Below are 17,038 nucleotides of genomic sequence, written 5' to 3'. Positions count from 1 at the left end.
ACAAATGAAACTTTTTGCAAGAAGAGATGTAACTTCTTTATTAGGAAGGACAGTCACACCATGCAACTCCATGAGGGTGTCTCATCATGCAATGGTGTGGGGTTCATTAGATAAGAGGTTGAAGATTCGTGACCACAATAATGATGTGTTTTAGGAGAAATATTCTATGTGGAGGTCGGACACAAAACATCATTCAAAGACCAACCAAAATGTGTCATGTCAGCGATACCAAGCAAGAGAATGATGTGACGTATTTTGATTGGTCTTCGAATGGCCTTTGGCATTCGCACAAAATAATTTTTCTTCGTGTATCAAAAGGTAAATGTACAACATCATTTTTACAAAGGAAAGTCTCATTAGTTACATTGTAAGGACAAGTTTGGGGCCCCCCATCTGATGGTTTATAAGGGTATATTGATGATCTTAATTTTTTCCTATCTTGTATTTCAAGACATACTTAGTTTTAATAACTATAAATAGCAATTCATATTCAAAATATATGAGTTGCTTAGATAGGCTATATGATTTTATGTGAGAATTCCACCACAACACAGTTTATATAATCTCACTTCTCCTATTTTAAAATTCACTGAATAAATATTTTTTGATAAATCACATCCTCTCAATGTATATTTTCATTTGGAAGGACATAATATGAACTAGGAGAAATTATTGTGTACACCAGAATGCGTCATGTCAACGGTACCGAGCAAGGGTGTGATGTGGCGTATTCTGATTGATCTCCAAATGGCCTTCGACATTCACACAAAATAATTTTTCGTGCCTCAAAAGGTAAATGTGCAGCATCATTTTTACAAAGGAAAGTCTCATTAGTTACATTGTTTGGTCCCAAAGTTTTACTTCTAAGGACAAGTTTGGAGCCCCCCATCTGATGGTTTATAAGGGTATATTGATGATCTTAATTTTTTCCTATCTTGTATTTCAAGACATACTTAGTTTTAATAACTATAAATAGCAATTCATATTCAAAATATATGAGTTGCTTAGATAGGCTATATGATTTTATGTGAGAATTCCACCACAACACAGTTTATATAATCTCACTTCTCCTATTTTAAAATTCACTGAATAAATATTTTTTGATAAATCACATCCTCTCAATGTATATTTTCATTTGGAAGGACATAATATGAACTAGGAGAAATTATTGTGTACGCAATCTGAATGCAAAGGTTCGGATGTTGCGTATTTACTGTTTATTTTATTGCGTATTTTTTTATGCATAACTTTTTCGTGACAAATAAGCAACAGATAAATAGTACTCACTAAATATTCACTATAAATATGCAAAAAATATGTAGAAAAAATTATGTATAAAAAATACGCAGTAAAATAAGCAGTAAATACTCAACATCCGAATCTTATTCTGCGTTCGGATTACGTACACAATAATTTCTCATGAACTAGCGATAGACTAAGAATTATTAAAGTTTTTTTTTTTTTTTTAAAAGGAGTATAGAGTGATGAATAATGTACTATATGATTAGAGGTTAGGAGTTGGTGAAGGACCATGTGCACTTTCTTTCCCTAAAAGATCTACAAAATCTAATGTACAAATTGTCAAAGGTGATCTTAACATTCATATCATTTATATAAACATATCTATCATTATTATTTTTATTTAAGCAATTTGAACAAATTTAATCATAAATTTATATATATCATAATATAAGATCTCTTTATTTAGGACAGTTATAGCTTTTTATAAATTTGATTTGAAGTTGTTGGAAAAATAATTTAGCTTTTATTGTTGCAAAAAATAAATTTTCACTAAAATTTTTTAAAAAAAATTGTATGAAAGTTATGGTCAAATAAAATTACGATTTGTTTAAAAAATAAAAAAATGGCAAAGCTGTCAAAAAGAGTCTTAGAAATTTTTGTAATTTAGAAAGCAATAATAAAGCCGACTCAAATGACTATTTGTATTATTTTACGAAGCATCTTTTGTAGTATAGAAATTTTTAATTCAAAAAATTTTTTTATACTAAAAAATTTATTTCTTTAAATAGTAAATAAGCGGTCCCAAATAAAATCTTTCTTTTGTTATGACTTTCTTATTGTTTTTTAAAATAACTTTTTATATAAAAATTTGAATTTTATAGTAAAAAATTATTTTAAGAAGAAATACTACCAAAAAAGCTTTAGTTGAAAAATTAACCTTTCAATAAATAAATTAAGATGAATTATTATTATTATTATTATTATTAAAAAACAATCAATTATTTGATCTAAGTTTGAAGATTATGTAAAATATTAGATGTATTAAGAGAAAAAATTTGTATTTTTATTTATAAAAATATCAAATTGACTTCAAATTTATTCTAATTAATTAGAGAAGTCATCTATCGTAATAGCCTAATAGGTCAATAACTCCTCATGATTTCAATAGAAGAAATAATGTAATTGTTGCGGGTTAGAATATACGCGGTGATAGAGTTAGAAAATTTTCATCTCAGCATTGTATGTATATCCAACACAAATAGAAGAAAGATGTAACATTAGGATTTTTACGTGAAAATCCTTAAAAGGGGTAAAACTACGGGGTCACATCGAGTTGAAAGGATTCTACTAGTGTTTACTTAGATTATAAGTTGTTGACTCGCCCCTGAAATTAAGGACGATCAGATTATAATAATCAACTGCTGAGTTGAAATTCAATTACAAATGGAGATCGAAAATCTAGCGACATTTGGTGATCGGGCAGAAATCCGACTTCAATTGACGGTCGGGCAAAAATCCAGCATCAGTCGGCTGTCAGGCAAAACTCCAGTATCAGTCGGCTGTTGGGCAAAACTCCAGTGCTAGTCAATTACTGGGTGAAAGTCCGATGGTGATCAATAAGTCTTGTGGCAAGATATATCTCTTCATTTTCTTCATTCTCTTCTTGCTTCATTGCTTTCTTCTCTTCTCTTCTTGCTTGGAGTCCCCTCTCATGAGAAATGAGGAGCCTACTTATAATTTTCTGAGAGTGACATGGCCAATAAATATGAGAAAGATCAAGAATAAATTGATAGTGATTTGAATGAACTACTGATGTTAAATCCCTTGATCGTGAACTATTTACTGGGCATTTGAATGTCTTAACGATATCAGAATTTGACGATCTTGGGCTTGCTATATTAATCTCACTGAGCTGCTCGATTCGACTATAAGCATATCACGTTTGAAAATTGTTTGATAATCTAAATTATGGATTGAACTTTCCAATTGCACTTCGAGTCTTTAATTTGGACCTATTTGAGCTCGGATTGGGTTGAATTTGGTATCTTTGGGTTCGTATTTTCGAGGCCTTCAGTTTGACTGTAAATTTGCTGAAATCAAAGTTCATATGATTTCTGATTTATTTTTTGCAGTCTTCAACTTCATTTTGCTTCAAGATTCGTGCCCAATCAAGAAAATTCTTTGATGATGTATCATTAATCAAGAAATTAACAGAATATCAAATCAAATTATTGCTGAAGCAAATAGCATTCTTGTAACTTTTTGTAGGCTAATAGAGCAGAGGTTCAGCACATTCTAAGCTTGCAGAATCTACAATGTGGCATGCCTTCAAAACAGAACATGCAACTGAAATAACAAGCGTTCGGTATACAATTTCATCAGCTTAACCACTAATGCTGTCCTAACCTCTTGCAGGATCCTCAAAAGACTGATATGGCTATCAACTAACTCTACAACAAGATCTGGCTTGTAGTAAAACAAAAAACAAAAGACTATACTGATTTTGGACCTGTGTTCAGTGGAGTTGAAGATTTCGTTTGAGGTTCGACCCGACCATCTTCGTTTAAATCGTCTTGATCAAGTTTCTGTAAATGAGCTCCCCTCGACGACTGATCTTTCGATCCCACACTGCCTGATCTGGTCGACGAGGCTTCGCTGCCTCGATGGACCTTGCGCTTCCTCACCTTATGAGCCCACCCAATCAGACTTAGCTGCACATGTTCCTCAAATATAGCCTTCTTGAATGAGCTCCCCATCTGTTAAACCAGTCGTGACAGTATCAAGATTAGTATCAGTTGTGGATTTCAAGAGTATATGTAAGGAATTATGGCACTATAGGTCACCTGAGTGACAATAGCATACAGTGGTAGAGTACTATAGCTGCATAGAATTTGAATGATCAACCTACAAAATAGTCAAAACTTAGTGGAAATGCAAAGGATGGAAAAAAAATAGAAAACATAGAAGAAAGATAAATACACAAAGCATAATGAATTTTATATAGGTTTAGGTTAGGCTGATTCAACCTGAACCGGCCCAGCCGGCCTCAGGCTTACAGGAGGCGGCACTTGCCGCCTCCTTTCCCTTTTGCCTCCCACATTAGTGGGCCCCACTAGAAGTAAATTGATGAGAGAGGTTTGGCGGCTAAGATGAGAGGGAAAATTTTGAATTAAGGATGTTTGAATTAGGGAATTAATGTATGGCTTGTTTAGGATTAGGGTTATGCATGCTTTGATTGGTTTTTCTCTTGGAGTTCCTTGGCGTCTTGGCTCTAGATTCTTTGTCTAGAGATTAGAAGAGAACGACCCACCTCTCAATTTGAGGATCACTTGTATATTGTTTTCGTGTTTGTTTGGTTTTGATTCCCTTGTTGCAATGCAACATTTTGGGGCTAATTTCGCCCAGATTTTGTATTATTCTCGCTATTTTCACCAATTAGTGATAGGTTTGCTTCTGAACTCAAGTATTCGTATTAGGGCTACTTGCGAACTCAAGTTTTTCCTATCAGTTACTCAATTGATTGCTACATCATGATATTGCTACTAGAGATTTCACTATAGTTTAATTATAGGGAATTACAGGCCTAATTAGCGATTCTGCTGATACAACATAAATTCAGTACGCCCCTCTTTATCAATCGAAACTTAAGTCAGTCCAACATACAATAAAATTCTCAAAATATTTTCAATAAAATAATCCACAAATAATGGATACTTTCTTTTATCATGCGATCACAACTCATTTAATTAGTGGGAAAAAAATATAGCAGTAATTAGATAGATGCATCTTACCCAATCACAAGTCTTGGAACAATATAACGCATTCTTTCCATGATGCAGGAATTGGAACCGTAAGTAGTCTGCCAGACGAAAACAACTTCAGAATTAAATTCTTTACGTTGTAGTTTCTGCAATATAAGCAAAGATGATGCTTCTTACCAGAATCCAGAAGAAAAATGAGATCTCAAAGGCATTCTGAAATAGTATGAAGTGAATCAAGTATAGAACAATCTTAGGACGGTGTAGCCAAAAATGGTCATCAGAAGGCTTCACAACTAGATCTCCCTCGATAGCCGAGTGTTTTTCAGCCACTTCGTGAGCCAGCTGGCTTATGACATGCTCAAGTTTTGTTCCCACAGCAAGGAGTAGCTGTCAAATGTAGAAGAAATAGAAAAGGATTATATTCAGTGCCTTTATTTGGAAGCATATAAACATTTGTTTCATAATAATTCTAAAGCTAACATCCATTTCCATCAACAATGAGACCAATGGAAAATAAATTAGTACAAATTGTGCCGTATAAGACATTGTGCAGTGAATCATTTACTTAAATTTCAGCTTTTAAAAATTTGTGATTTCGGCTTTCGTTTGGGATGTCTTTCTTACTGCTGCTTAAAGCAGCTTTCTACTTTAAAAATTTTAATTTTTAAACTAAAAAACTGTTTTAAGAAGCAGTAAGAAAACCGTCACAAACGAAGCCTTCATTTTATATATGATGTAAAATATTCAGTAGAGAAGCTACAGCTCTTATAATAATACATGAACTTCAATGATTAAAATCTTTTTAGCAAAGTTACTAATATAACAATATTCAGACTTCTCATAATGCTGGAGAATCTAAACAAAGTTGGGCATCTCTTCAAACTCCAATGCTCAAATTATTATTATTATTATTATTTCTATTTCGTTTCTTTCATGCTAAATACTTACAATTAAAGGAATAAATGCTATCCAAAAATAGGTGTGCCAACCTGCAATGAATAAAATTACAAACAACATCTTGTTAGAGCAGCGCTTCAATCAAATAAATTCTTTCCATAACAATAATATTTTAAATTTTGTCTAGGAAAATATTGGAAGCAGAAGCAGTACTTCAAGAACTAGACTACATAGATGAGTGGTGAAAATAATGAAAATTTATCTAACACAGGTATTTATTACACTATACTACTACTACTCTATACTATATAACCACACTATATTATATTATATTAGACAATACTATACTATACTATACTATACTATACAACTATACTTCTATACTACTACACTACTATATTACATTATATTACATTATAGTATTATACTATACTACTATATTATACTATAATATACTATAACTATTATATACTACACTATACTACTACTACTTCATAATATATAACTACACTATACTATAATACTACTTTATACTACTACTACTACTCTATAATATATACACTACTCTATACTACTACTACTCTATAATATATACACTACACTATATATACTACAACTACTACTCTATATTATATAACTACAACTATGCTTTTTTATATTATATTATACTATATATTATATACAACTACTATACTACATAACTATATTATACTACTACTCTATATTATATATTTACACTATACTATATTATAATACTACTACAACTCTATATATACTACACTATATATACTATATTACTATATAATACTATACTCTACACTATACTACTACTACTACTACTACTCTATACTATATAACTACATTATACTATAATTATAACTATAGCTCTAAGCAGCTCATAATGCCATGTTGTATACATTATACTGATAAACTACTGCCAATACATAACTGAAATATACGTAACAGAAAACCTACACTATAAACGATTTACTACTGTATATTCATATTTATTCAAAGGGGCTATATATACTACAGCGAGTACTACTAGCTTACTATTTTATCTTCTTACTTATATTCACACCATCTTTATTATTATAGGGTATTTGTAGATAGTTTTTCCCTTAATGTTCTCATGGGCATCTAAACTATACCTAAAACTGTTTGCCAACTATAGGGCCTTATAATCCTATAATTGTACTATCTACCAATATACTATACCCCCCATACTTCCTGCTACTCCATCAGCGATCCACGTATAACAACTACTCTAGTCATTATAATAACTAACAAAATATATAACTAAACAACTATAACTATACTATAACTACGGGCTATTATTAATATCATTAGAGCGATACGATACTTAACACTGCTAATCATCGCCAGAAGCGAGAGGTGACACACTAGTAGAGGTGTGCTGAGCGAGAGGGATTCTATATGGCTTATAAATAGAGCTAGGTTTATTTTACTCAGAACGGTACTAAGGACGACGGGGCCGGGCTATATTATACTACAACTCTAATATTATAGTGTACAGCGTGAGGCACTATATACTTATATATACTACCCGACATACACTGTTATATGCTACTATTATACTATTATACTATATTATTATTAATTATTATACTACTACTTATTATATATAATATTAAACTACTTATATTGTGGATAGACTACACTTTGTTATATAATTACACTAAACAGAAGAGTAGCCGATCTCACTGAGGACTGTGTAGGAGAGCGTAACTAAGAGTAACTGTATCAATACTTTCAATAGACTAGACATGGGGCTATTATTTATACATATCACTCTAAATTCATTCATCTTACTACTATTCTTCATCAGTCTTCTGCAAACCACGAAATATTGGTTACAATTAATCCTATTACCACTCATAATCGAATCAATGTTATAATGGAATTTCTAGATAGATAACTACTCAAAATAATTGCAACTCTATATCGGCTTATATAGACTACCTCACATATACTCACATCATACTATATCCTCCCTTACTCATTTCTGGCTTTAAAATACTATTATTATACATTACTAGTTATGTACGTATAGGGTGAGCGTGAGTGAGCGAGCGTGAAGTGCTATAGGGATGAGTTAGTATGCGCTGAGCCTAGTAGAGTGACGTGTGAACTGAGCTGACTGCTGGTATTTAAGATATGAGGTATTACAGCTATGACGAGTGAGTGAGTGTGAGAGCGTACTACTGAACTATTAAATATATCCATACTATTAGCTTGAGACTTATTGCTATACTATATACCTACATATATTATATAAACTACCGTATATATATATACTACTACTACTCTATAACTACTATACTCTACTATATCTATAGCCATATTATACTACTACTTATACTATACTGCACAATAGAGGATAGGGTCACGTGAGGGCGATTGAGTGAGGGGTAGAGTGAGTGAGAGTGAGTGAGTGGAGAGTGAGTGTGTGAGAATGAGTGAGCGAGATACAGAGTGATAGTGATGAGCTGAGTGGTGAGGGTGAGTAGCAAATAGTAGTAATAATAATATGGTTAGTATAGTATAGTAGTGGATAGAAACTGGTTATAGTATAGTAGTATAGTACAATACAAATAGTATAATTGTATAGTATAGTATATTTAGTAAGTATATATCAGTAGAGTATATAGTATATGTAATAGTGTTTAGTATGGCGAGTACGGGATAGATATATGGATACGAGTGAGGTAGATAGTAGTTGTAAGCATAGAGTATAGTATAGTAAATGAGTTAATATAAGTTGAGTATTATAGTAGTAATATAATATAAATATAGTATAGGTAGAGGGAAGAGTAAGAGGTGAAACATAGTAAAAGTATAATAATATTGTAAGTAATAGGGTGAGGCTCAGAGGGGGAGTAGGAGGTATAGTAGAAATAGAAGTTTATGAGGCGAAGAGTGAGTAGGTATGAGCATAAGTATATAATATAATATAAACATTATACTGATTATATTATAGTACAGTAAGTAGTTTAGTATATTATCAGTATAGTTGAAAAAAATAGAAGTATAGTATAATTATAGTATATTGTATAGTATAGATTGTATAGATGTAGTATATAGTAATGAGTAATGGGGAGAGTAGATATATGTAGTATAATAGTAATAGTAGGCATAATATAGTATATTATAGTATATTATAGTATAGTAAGTAAGCATAGTTGTAGTATAAGGTGTAGAAATAATAGTATAGGGGATATTATATAGTATAATTGTAAAATAAGTAAAGGTAGGTAAGTAGTAAGGTACAGTACATATAGATATTATTTCTTAATTGGGTAATTACTATAGTCTTAATATAATAATACTGATCATATTCATACCAAGTAATATTCTCTATTACTTAATTAATATATACTACATTATACTTGCAACTTTATTATTACATTTTATTTAATAGTTCAAATGATGCAAGTTGACTCCTTACAGACTACAATTCAAAAATGAGGACAGATACGCACGACAAAGAGAACGCCACGAAAGAGGGTACCGAAGCTGAAATTAAACAAAGGACACGTTAACGAATTATTCCGAGCGCCAGATTTTAATTAAAAGTATACCTCAAGACAACTATTCAGAACACATTAATATAGCTGAAAATCCAACAAATGAGTTTCCCTTGCTAACAACTTTAATGGTAGGAAAAAATAGAAATTTTAAATGAAATGTTCAGCATATTTCATAAAAATGACATCGCTTTTATGTGGATTAGTTCATATCTCTTATATTACATTATCCCAACAACTTTCTTGAAATCAGCTTCAAAGAGCCCGAACCATATACTTGTGAAAATTTAAATTTTGGAATTATCTCCGCAGTGAGTCTGATTAGAACAAGGATTAAAGCAAAAATAATCACCATAGAAAAATAAAGAATGGAAAGATTAAGGAAAAGTATCAATCAAGGAAATTAAGAAAACAAAATAGGGGAGTTATAAAGACAAAAAGATGCTCACTTCATACATTTGGACATACTCATCCATGATAAACCAATGGCATCAAAATTGGTGGTGTAGTCTGATTCTCTGAAAGCAGATCACATAAAACTTGCTATACACAACCTAAAATGTCTAACATCAGGATGCCAATAAAAGAAACTAGAGTAGTAGAAATTCCAAATTTCCTTCAATTAGTACATGTATGGAGAATAGAACTTCCCTAAATATAGTAGTATTTGGTTAAGCAATCCTCCATAGCAAGACATATTGTTTTGAACTCGCGACGCGAGATACCTAGCGTGGAGCGATTCAACCGGACATCCCAGTTGGAGTAAAACCACACAGAAACAGACAGAAGAAGAAAACAGTAACAAGACAAGCATAGAATTAAATAAAATCAGTAAAACATAGATAGTCAGCGATAATAATGATAACTCAGAATAGTGAAACATTCGGAGCCACCACCACAGACAACAATAATTTTTTATTCATCTCAATGAAATTTTGGGAGAAATAGTATATATCTCTCTCTCTCTCACTCTCTATGCTTCTCTTCACCCATTGCATCGTTTCACACACATAGAACATACAAAGAGATACATTGGAAACCACAAAAGGACTCAACTCTTACTGAAAAACAAGAAAAAACAATTCTCTCGCAAGTTTGAGTGTCGACGGCACTCCCATCTCACTAAATTTCAGCTTGCACGAACAAACATACGTAGTGCCATCATGGATTTTGAACCGCCACTATGACTCCGTGGAAACGCCACACAGCCGAGGTTTGTAGCGTCGTACGCTGACGTGGAGCAGTCCTGATCCTACATTAAGAATAGAGCAGAAAGCAAGGAAAACAAGGAAAAAAACAATAGCATTTAGCTCTAATCGAATGGTTAAAATCAGTAGATAATATTATTTATATGCTATGCGTCCTCCATACAATGATCATGAATATACCTCCTAAAAGAGCTGAGTTGCTAAAAAACAGGAAAAATAAGAAAATTGGAAATGAATTTAGTACTCATATTCTTAGTAAGTACTAGGTATAAACTTAAGAAATAAGGTAGTGGTTGTGTAAAAAAAATAAAAAAAGTAGTGGTTGTGTAACTAGCATTGGTGAAGTAAATCGGAGTTTCCTCGCATCCTGCTCTGGAGAGGATAGGGTAAGCTATGTGAACCACACATCAGTTTCCCTCCTCTTCAACAAACTTCAGAGCACTACTCCGCTCTGCCCTAAGTGGAGTTAATTCACATAACAAAATCAATAGTAACCCTGGGAACTAGCCCGGATAGATAATCTTTCTAACATGAAGTAAGCATCTCCGCACTGTGAGAATATTAGTATGTCGGCTATAGTAAAAGACGTCATAATTGCAATATGGGTACTTTAATGATTTAGTCTTCTTGACAAGTGGCAATTATTGGCCAATCTTCTTTTGTGGACTAAGTATTGTGTAGAGTAATTCCTGTGATGAATCTTTTTCCTTTCCGCAAGCGAACCATTACTAGTTCACGCGGTTTTTAACAAACAGCTTATCTGAGTGAGCGAATGTAGATCAGTGTTCAAGCTTGTATTAACTGTTCCCATTACTGAGATTTGCTCGCAGTTTGTGGCGAACATCATCAAGCATAAGTTAAAATTTTTCACTATACTGCTTGTACATATAATGACATCCATAGGAATGATGGTCAAGTTCAGTCATACACTGAACTTTCGGCAATCTTGGTATACATCTGTAGCGTACTTACGATACTTGAAGCGGGGGCATCATCCATGTTGAATCTTTATTTGGCACAGTGCTAAAAATTATAGAATGACATACTTCAGCTCTGGCTGTCAGGCACTTACATAACCAGTCTGATTTTGAGGATTTGGTCCTACCCAAACACCTAAGCATGTTTCGCATTAAGAGTCCTATTAACCACCTCTGTCTGCCTGTCAGCTTTACGCCGGATGAAAAGCTGAGGCTGTAGACTTGACTTTCAGTGTTGAGGTGCTTCCCAAAGTTCACGCGCAAAATGCTAAATGTTATCTTCACATCACGATCGGTTAACGTGAAACACTGTTGAGGGAGGCATGTAGCGGACAATCTCACCGACGGAAGTAGACCTGGCGGATTCCAAGACAATCGAGTTTTCCTACGAAGTCTATAAGGTTTCGTAGAAAATCTTATCAACACAACCAAATGGAATGGCACTTTGTTTTTGTGCGTGCAACCCCTAAGTTATGAATCCATAACTCAATCTTCCACATAGACATGAGGTATTGGTCTGCGTGGTATACACCGGCATTTGGTTCGAGACACCCTTGTAAAAGTCTGACACACTGGCACCTCTCAATAAATCAAGAAGATATCTCGCTGGCAAATGTGGCCATAGAACCGTTGTTGCAATTTGTTCCATTGTCCTCTCCCAAGATGTGCCGCTAACCCTCCTCCCATCATTTTCCTTTTATCAATGCATTCTAACCGAAGAAGATGGGATCTAAAGAAGTACCTTTTAAAAAGTATCCCGTGGCAAATTTGAATAGTCTCCCCAAGGTCTTGTTGCCGAACCAATTTTAAAATGTTCGCCATGGCTTGGCAAAGTCGGGGGTCTTGGTTATGAAGGTTTTTAAACGTGATTCTAAGCCCGTAAGTTCAATTTGTAATTTGGCGATCAATGTCGAACGCCTACTTAGTGCATCCACCTACTCGATTTGGCTGCCTCGACTTGTGCTTTAGGACAAAGCTAAATTTTTTGTAGGAATATTATCCACGCGAGCATGCACCAATTAATACTCTTATGGGTGTTCAAATATTATAGTGATTGATGATGCACTACATAAAATTAAACGTCTTGGTGAAAGCAAAATAATACTCCCATTTGGCTTCAAGGCTCGAAGGACGCGGCGTGACGACGCGTAGTGGCATAACTGGGGGAGGCCCGGTAGCCGTTGCGTACTTTAATTTTTTTATGAAGAACTCAATGGCTTGGTTATCTTGAGATAAACACGACTCACCGACGGCCATTCATGAAACATTTGTATCCACATTAAAAAGGTTTGCTATAAAATATGGTAAGGCAAGTACAGGACTGAAAATCAAGGTGGGTCTTGATCGTTTCAAAATTATTTTGTTGTTTGATCCAATTCCACACAAAAGTTCTTCCGCTTTAAACAATCTATGATAAGGCGCAAGAATCACAATTGAACCTGCGAATAATTCGTCTATAAAATGTTGGGCTCCAAAAATTCGGCCCCCGGCCCCCGCCGCGCAATACTGATTGCATTTACTTAGGCGAGGGTGAGTTTTAACGTTGACTAAGTTCGAGGTAAATTTTGGAAGCAGATGGGTTTGTAGATAAGCACTAACCAGAGATTTCGCCTCATTTTGCGAGAAACTTTAACTGATTCTGAGTTCGGTTTCCTATAGGACAAGCCCCTATAGTTTAATTACCTCCTCCCGATCACGAATGATAAGCTTTCCGGATTAGCTAGTCATTGATCAGATGCGTAGAATATACGTGTTATCTGGCATAATAGTAGCGCATGGTTTGAGTATTGGAATTTGGATTTGGATTGGGTATTTTGATATTTAAAAATAGGAAATTGCACTATCTTGCACTTAAAGCGGATGGTGGGGGAATTGGATGATAGACCCATTAGATCCCATGGTTCCGTCGTCCCGGGCCATCGTGGTCCCTGGTCTACTTAGTCAGGAGGAAGGTTAAGTCGAACCAACCTGAAAGAAGGATCCTTGTCGGCAAGCGCATGGGTTTTGCTTCGTCCAAGGGACCTTGTAGACCTGGGGTGAAATATTTGTCTAAGGGACAAATTTGAAAATCCACCTTAATCTAACAGGGGCTTTGTGCCCTATTCGATCATATCCTTTGATTTATATCGTCAAGATTTAGTGCCAATAAGGCGTATTGTCTCTGGCCATAAACCGGTATTTTGTGTGCCATTTAGCGGCAAAACCACTCGGTCAGAGGGCCCCGGGTCATAACCGTTTAATCCTGCAGTGCTCATTTGCGGCAGACCGCCGTTAGAGGACACGTACCAGTCCCTACTAAAGCAGGAGAATGTTGAGAATGGATCCTAGTGATATTTTTACTAGGCATTTGGCTCTTTGTGAGCTGAAGTAAATTTAATTTGTCGCGCCTCGACAAAACTGTTGCGGAGGTAAATGGATGAGCGCGTTTAGTGCTTTGATGTGGTGTGGATTTCGAGAGTAAACAGTACTTGGAATTTTAAGATTTTGAGTGGCATTTTGGAGTTTTTAGAATATTGAAGGACTTTTGGAAGACATTTTTGAAAAGTATTTGTGAAGACCTCCGGTTGAATTTGCATTCAACACGGCCACAATCGTGTGGGGTGTAACTTGGGTGGGGTCATTTCCCATTTTTGAATTGAACCTTTGTCGACTCGAACCAGGCGGTTGTCGAGGATCAGATTTTCTTTGTAGGCTTTGTGCCCTTTGTTTCATGAATTTTCTTTGTGAAAGCCTTGAAGGCCAAATATGAATGTACAAAAAAATCATTTCTGGTCAACTTTCATGACGCATATTTTTAATCCGATATCTCGAACCTATCTACTCTTCATTTAATCCACTTTAGAGGATCTGGTTTCATAACGGCTTTACGCCTTTGTTTTGATTTTTCTTGATTGTAAGCCTTGAAAGGCCTAAATGAATGTATTGAAACAAATACATCATCCCACAACCATGGTTATTTGTTAAAAGGTTTAAACCCTGTCGACTTCTATTGATCCAGTATAGAAGGAATCGGGTTCGAACTAGAATTCATTTAATCGACCCGCGCCAACATCCTCTAGGCGTTCAGCGTGTGTACCAATAACACGCTCACACAGGGCCATTGTGGTGATTTTTATATTGATATTTAAGATTATATCCACCATTGTGTAACTATATGTATTACAAACTAATAGTGCATGTGCAGGGGGTAACTTTGAAATATTTGTAGTTGTGGTAGGTAACAGGCTATTTGAGTTGCGCACAACTTTTCATTTGAGGCGCTTTGTACAGCTTCTGTCCGCTAAGCACGAGTATGCGGAATCCGATGCATTGGAATTTTGATGTTGATCACCTTTCTCAAATCATCGGTGGGAGAGTCTTTCTGGACTTTGGAGTCATATGACCCTGCTGGTTTGGGGGATACTCATTTAGGATCTTCAGTTAGCAGAATTTGTTATGTCCGGTATTTTTGGTACCAGAGCTGTTTTCTTCTTAAATATAGAACTAAGAAGAGACTTGGACAACACCAAGAGTTGGTTTCTACTTTGTAAGTCCTTCCTTTTCTGATTTTGCCAGGGAGTGTACCTTTTGTACATCCGAGTCGCCCTTGTACCCGAAAAGTTTGAAGATCTTGATCAAACGATGTCGGTGGTGATATATACTTGTGGCCCACAGTGTTCGTTGTACCTACGATAACCCACTATTGTTTATGCCACAAGTGACTTGTATATATTTGCGGAGAACCCGTTGTATTCCACTACGAGCTCCTGGAACTGTTCGTTAGGAGACCCATTGTTGCTACATCATGCCACCTTCACAATCTCAGGTGGTTTGTTAATTGTACTTTTGTTAACAGGGGACGGCTCCTTCATTGTTTGTCCGCAGTATGTGCATCTCAATCAATAGACACATGCAGTGCATTGTCTTAGGTTTTCATGCATGAGGTCTTATAACGTGTTTTGTGACACTTTGACCGTGAACGAGTGCTCTTGGTTGAATTTGAATTTCCCGTGTATGATCCGAGTTTTGTTTCTTGCAATTGTTTGAGTCCAGGTTAAGTCGTCATGTTAGAGACCGGGTCATCCGAGTCACCCACTCCCCCACTTGATGTTGTATATGGCACAATTAAAGAACGATTTAAGTCTTTGATCGGATCAAGTGCAATTTTAATCTGATTCCTTGTTCCCTCTTTGATTTCTGACTCCATTCAAGCTCAAGTTTTGTGGTTCATTCGAGTACTCGTTCGAATTCAAAATAAAATTGTTCGCAGGAGTCCTCTGAAGATCTTTGCCAAGTTCATTTTTTCTTGGTTCCAAAGATGATTTGAATTTTTTATCTCAAATTGGAATTTTAATTTTCATTTGGGTTGATCTTTAGGAAACCATTTAGATTTTGTTCTGAAATTGGTCACAGTCCACTGTTCATCTGTACATGTTTTTTTTCCCCCCCCCTTCTTGTTCCCCATTTTAAAGGTTTTTTTTTTCCCCAAAGTTATCTGTGCACTTCTGTTCAAGTGCAGGCTTTTGTATTGTTGGCTCAAGAAGGGGTCCTTTCAATATTACTAAGTCTTTGTACATTTCAATTGAAAATTTGGCAGCACCCGACATATCCTCCGTTTTGGGGAAATAGGGGAGCTGGCCTTCCCACCGAGGCGGCTGAGCTGAGAGCGGGTAGGGCAGGTGGTCTGGTAGACATCGCGGCCGTAGGAATTTCAATCCCACCAACGCTACAAGCAAGCGTGTATGGGGCCTCAGTAGTACCCGGTCAAGAATAGTCAGTGACTCTCTCACCACGTCTACAGAGAGTCATGTATAAGGGCCTCACCCACCGTCGTCCGTATGCTCGCACCGGGCTCCTCCTACCGGTGCTACAGGAGCGCGTATAGGCTGGTTTCTCCGGCCGCGCAAACGTCGAAAAAATGGGATTTTAGGCGATTAAACCACCTCGTCGTAGCTTACGCATCGGGCTCCCTCCTACCGTGTTACAAGAGCGCGTGATAGGTGGTTTCTCCCGGTCATCCGCTAACGCGAGAAATGAGGAATCTAGTTTTAAGGAATTATACTTACATAGCAGTGTCCCATTGCGGTGTCGGTGTCGGGTGCGAGACCGTCCCACCACGCTTACAAGAGCGTGTATAGGGCTTACCCGCCTCGTCGTATGCTTTCGCACTGGGCTGCCCTCCTACGTGCTAAAAGAGGCTGCGTATAGGTGGTTCTCCGGTCCCGCTGCAAACGTTCGATGAACAGGGATTGAAGTTATAAAATGTATACTCTTGAGCGTCCGGCGGAGGTGGCCTCGTGGATTCGAGGGCAAAAGGGTTTTTCTTCTTCTTTTTTGTTGGAATTAATGTAATTTAATAATTAATTATTAATTATAATCATATTTAATTAATTATATTTACTTATAATAATTAAAATTAACTAATT

At 35.6% G+C, this 17,038-nt stretch overlaps 1 protein-coding gene across 1 annotated transcript in view; it reads right to left on the bottom strand.

Moving 5' to 3' along the window:
* Positions 1-3,734: 3,734 nt before the first annotated feature.
* The window catches only part of LOC110113224 (MLO-like protein 1), a 27,580-nt gene continuing 14,276 nt past the window's right edge, over positions 3,735-17,038 (bottom strand). Inside the window, exons 10-14 of the mRNA XM_020845694.2 lie at positions 5,952-5,992; positions 5,181-5,390; positions 5,034-5,101; positions 4,086-4,146; positions 3,735-3,998 (exon numbers count right to left, since the gene is read on the bottom strand). Coding sequence (XP_020701353.2) covers positions 3,735-3,998; positions 4,086-4,146; positions 5,034-5,101; positions 5,181-5,390; positions 5,952-5,992 — 644 coding nt within the window. The remainder of the gene's footprint in view (positions 3,999-4,085; positions 4,147-5,033; positions 5,102-5,180; positions 5,391-5,951; positions 5,993-17,038) is intronic.

This window comes from Dendrobium catenatum, unplaced genomic scaffold (assembly GCF_001605985.2).
Source record: "Dendrobium catenatum unplaced genomic scaffold, ASM160598v2 original_scaffold_144855, whole genome shotgun sequence".
Lineage (NCBI taxonomy): Eukaryota > Viridiplantae > Streptophyta > Magnoliopsida > Asparagales > Orchidaceae > Dendrobium > Dendrobium catenatum.
The sequence above is the reverse complement of the archived record's forward strand: the minus strand, read 5'-3'. Positions and strand labels throughout refer to the sequence as shown.